We start from the raw sequence: 4,246 nt of genomic DNA, 5'->3' as shown, positions 1-4,246 counted from the left end.
TAGCTGTTGTTGTTGGTTCTTCAGTTGTCTCAGTAGAGCTTGCAGTAGTGGTAGGTTCATCAGTTGTTGTTGGTTCCTCAGTAGTGCTCGCAGTTGTGGTTGGTTCTTCAGTTGTCTCAGTAGTGCTCGCAGTTGTTGCGGGCTCGTCAGTAGTCTCGGTAGTTTCTTCGGTCGTTGCAGGCTCTTCAGTAGAGACGACTGTGGTTTCGTCAGTGGTTGCAGGTTCCTCAGTAGTTTCCGTAGAGTTTTCAGTTGTTTCCGGTTGCTCAGTAGCCTCTGTTGTTTCTACAGTTGTTGTAGCCTCAGTGGAACCCTCTGTGGTTTCACCGTCATCATTATTATCTACTTTTGTGTTGCCGTTAATAGTGCTACCAGTAGCAGCGGTTGTGGGAATTGTAGGTTTTATGATATCACCTTTTGTCGTAGTAGTCGGTTCGGTGGGATTTTCTACATCGTTATTACTATCCGTGACGGCTCTTGCTTCAATTGCGAAAGTAGTTTTGGGCACGCAATATCCGGCAGTGCGTTTGAAGAGGTGACCAGTTGCGCATGTCAAATATTTTACATCCAAATTTCCATCTTCATTTAGATAGCAGCCATAAAAAGCAGATGTATTATCAACGTGCGCGAAAAATCCAGGCTGCTTGCAAGGATTCAGTAAACGTCCCGCATCGGCTATGGCTAATGCCAAAATTAATCCCAGGAAAATTATTTTCATTTCGTCACACTTTTGTTCAAATCAAAACGATATTTTAATTTGTAATATTTACTATTCGTTTTTCACTATTCGCCACTTTGGTCCTAAACTTTAAATCGATGAAAAGTAAATACTTGAATTGTGCTAGAAGCTAATTCTTTTATAGTAAATTGTGGTAGCTAATATATTTTTATCTAAAATATTAATTAATTGATTACAAAATTCCACCGCACAGAGATATGTACTTATAAATAAGCACCAATTCCGTTTATCTCCTTGGAAGATAATAGTAAGTTTTACCTTCTGATATTTGAGTTTTTTTTTTTGAATGTTGTGTTATGTCTTCAATGATTCCATGATTACTTCATAGAGAAGACAGAATTCAATTCCCAAGATAAGGTATTTGTCGACAACACGGTTCGTAATGGTCTTTCAGACTTTAGTTGATTGCATTTGAATAATCATTTTCATATATATTGTTCATGCGGTAATTGTCAAATGCTATTATTGAATATATAATAGCCGATAAAATTCTAATCTAAAGTACTTTTGCGATTAGTTGTTACACAGCAAACTTTTTATGCATTTGATAGCATATTAAAAACGCGTCATCACCAGCCAATCCATTACAACAACAACCACGATTTCCGTTCTATTTCGAACGTTTCTTCTTCTTCCTCTCCTCAACTCAGAATAAAAAGTCATTATTTTCGAAATTGTTGCCTTAGAACTTCTTCACTAATCCTTATATTTACATATATAAATATTATACAAAACCTTAAATTAATGAATTAAACAATTTTATTTATAATTAACATACACTACTGGTGGGTTATGTACAGTGAAATAACTAGCAGTATCTCGCCTCAGTTCAATGGTTTAGGAAGAATTCACACCCCAAGATTTGTGATGTTTGGAGCCTTCCGGTCGGAATATACAAGTCAGTAGCCCCTCGTAGCCACATGCTCGAATGTCAAGTCGGTAGACCAATCCACGTGGACAAACGCTGGGCGTTTGCATATATGTATGATGATTTCTGTTCCACGTGCAAGTGTAGTATTTAGTACAATCGCTCCTATGTGGGAAAATGCCGTCCACATGACACTCGAATGTCTTGGGGTGCCGAATTTCCGTTTGGGAGACATTTTTGTTACAATCAATCGATGGATCACAATATAAGGTATCCTTATTGAACTTTTGACCTCTAGGGCACTTAAGATCGAAGTCCCTTAGTTTTCCTCTGTACTTGGTACAGTAGTCGAACCTGTTGCAGCTATCAGCACGCGGAAAGAAACCTTCATAAGGGCATTGAAAACGCTCTGGTTCTTTCGGTGTAGTTGAACTTGAAATTGGATCCTCAGTGGTAGTGTTGGTTACGCTGGGTTCATCGCTAGTAACAAGTCCTTCAGTAGTGCTATGTACTGGTGTGGAGCTGGGTCCTTCATTGGTAATGGATCCTCCAGTAGTACCAGGATCTACACTACTTATTGGTTCTTCACTGGTAGTAGCCTCTTCGGTAGTAGTAGGCCCGTCGGTAGTAGACACTTCGGTAGAAGCAGGCTCTTCAGTAGGAGTAGGCTCCTCGGTGGTAGTAGGCCCGTCGATAGTAGATTCTTCGGTAGAAGCAGGCTCATCAGTAGGAGTAGGCTCCTCGGTGGTAGTAGGCCCATCGGTAGTAGATTTTTCGGTAGAAGCAGGCTCTTCAGTAGGAGTAGGCTCTTCGGTGGTAGTAGGCCCATCGGTAGTAGATTTTTCGGTAGAAGCAGGCTCTTCAGTAGGAGTAGGCTCTTCGGTGGTAGTAGGCCCATCGGTAGTAGATTTTTCGGTAGAAGCAGGCTCTTCAGTAGGAGTAGGCTCTTCGGTGGTAGTAGGCCCATCGGTAGTAGATTTTTCGGTAGAAGCAGGCTCTTCAGTAGGAGTAGGCTCTTCGGTGGTAGTAGGCCCATCGGTAGTAGATTTTTCGGTAGAAGCAGGCTCTTCAGTAGGAGTAGGCTCTTCGGTGGTAGTAGGCCCATCGGTAGTAGATTCTTCGGTAGAAGCAGGCTCTTCAGTAGGAGTAGGCTCTTCGGTGGTAGTAGGCCCATCGGTAGTAGATCCTTCGGTAGAAGCAGGCTCTTCAGTAGGAGTAGGCTCTTCGGTGGTAGTAGGTCCACTGGTAGTAGATCCTTCGGTAGAAGCAGGGTCTTCACTAGGAGTAGGCTCTTCGGTGGTTGTAGGTCCATCGGTAGTAGATCCTTCGGTAGAAGCAGGCTCTTCACTAGGAGTAGGCACTTCGGTGGTTGTAGGTCCATCGGTAGTAGATCCTTCGGTAGGAGTAGGCTCTTCGGTGGTTGTAGGTCCATCGGTAGTAGATCCTTCGGTAGAAGCAGGCTCTTCACTAGGAGTAGGCTCTTCGGTGGTTGTAGGTCCATCGGTAGTAGATCCTTCGGTAGGAGTAGGCTCTTCGGTGGTAGTAGGCCCATCGGTAGAAGATTCTTCGGTAGAAGCAGACTCTTCAGTAGGAGTAGGCTCTTCGGTAGAAGTAGGCCCATCGGTAGTAGATCCTTCGGTAGAAGCAGGCTCTACGGTGGAAGTAGGCCCATCGGTAGTAGATTCTTCGGTAGAAGCAGGCTCTGCAGTAGAAGTAGGCTCTTCGGTGGTAGTGGACCCATCGGTAGTAGATTTTTCGGTAGAAGCAGCCTCTTCAGTAGGAGTAGGCTCTTCGGTGGTAGTAGGCCCATCGGTAGTAGATTCTTCGGTAGAAGCAGGCTCTTCAGTAGGAGTAGGCTCTTCGGTGGTAGTAGGCCCATCGGTAGTAGATTCTTCGGTAGAAGCAGGCTCTTCAGTAGGAGTAGGCTCTTCAGTGGTAGTAAGCCCATCGGTAGTAGATCCTTCGGTAGAAGCAGGCTCTACGGCAGAAGTAGGCCCATTGGCAGTAGTTTCTTCGGTAGAAGCAGGCTCTTCAGTAGGAGTAGGCTCTTCGGTGGTGGTGGGCCCATCGGTAGTAGGTTCCTCGGTAGAAGCAGGCTCTTCAGTAGGAGTAGGCTCTTCGGTGGTGGTGGGCCCATCGGTAGTAGGTTCCTCGGTAGAAGCAGGCTCTTCAGTGGAAGTAGGCCCATCGGTAGTAGATTCTTCGGTAGGAGCAGGCTCTACGGTAGAAGTAGGCCCATCGGTAGTAGATTCTTCGTTATGAGCAGGCTCTTCAGTAGTAGTAAGCTCTTCGGTGGTGGTAGGCTCATCGGTAGTAGTTTCTTCAGTAGAAACAGGCTCTTCAGTAGGAGTAGGCTCTTCGGTAGTTGTAGGTCCATCGGTAGTAGGTTCCTCGGTAGAAGCAGGCTCTTCAGTGGAAGTAGGCCCATCGGTAGTAGATCCTTCGGTAGAACTAGGCTCTTCAGTAGGAGTAGGCTCCTCGGTGGTAGTGGGCCCATCGGTAGTAGATTCTTCGGTATGAGCGGGCTCTTCAGTAGTAGTAAGCTCTTCGGTGGTGGTAGGCTCATCGGTAGTAGTTTCTTCAGTAGAAACAGGCTCTTCAGTAGGAGTAGGCTCTTCGGTAGTTGTAGGTCCATCGGT

General features: G+C 45.1%; 2 protein-coding genes across 2 annotated transcripts; both read right to left on the bottom strand.

Annotated features, from left to right (window-relative positions):
• Window positions 1–39: 39 nt before the first annotated feature.
• Window positions 40–718, bottom strand: LOC108383130 (integumentary mucin A.1-like; the record flags this gene model as incomplete). Its single annotated transcript, XM_017639514.1, has 1 exon — window positions 40–718. A coding segment is annotated over exon 1 (679 nt), but the record flags the coding sequence as incomplete, so codon positions are not given.
• Window positions 719–1,472: 754 nt separating this feature from the next.
• LOC108383129 (cell surface glycoprotein 1-like) lies at window positions 1,473–4,203 on the bottom strand (the record flags this gene model as incomplete). The annotated part of the gene is made up of 1 exon (XM_017639513.1): window positions 1,473–4,203. A coding segment is annotated over one exon (2,627 nt), but the record flags the coding sequence as incomplete, so codon positions are not given.
• Between the last annotated feature and the right edge of the window lie 43 nt (window positions 4,204–4,246).

The sequence above is a fragment of the Rhagoletis zephyria genome, unplaced genomic scaffold, assembly GCF_001687245.7.
Source record: "Rhagoletis zephyria isolate East Lansing unplaced genomic scaffold, Rhagoletis_zephyria_1.1 Rzeph_scaffold_30887, whole genome shotgun sequence".
NCBI classification, from domain to species: Eukaryota; Metazoa; Arthropoda; class Insecta; order Diptera; family Tephritidae; genus Rhagoletis; species Rhagoletis zephyria.
The sequence above is the reverse complement of the archived record's forward strand: the minus strand, read 5'-3'. Positions and strand labels throughout refer to the sequence as shown.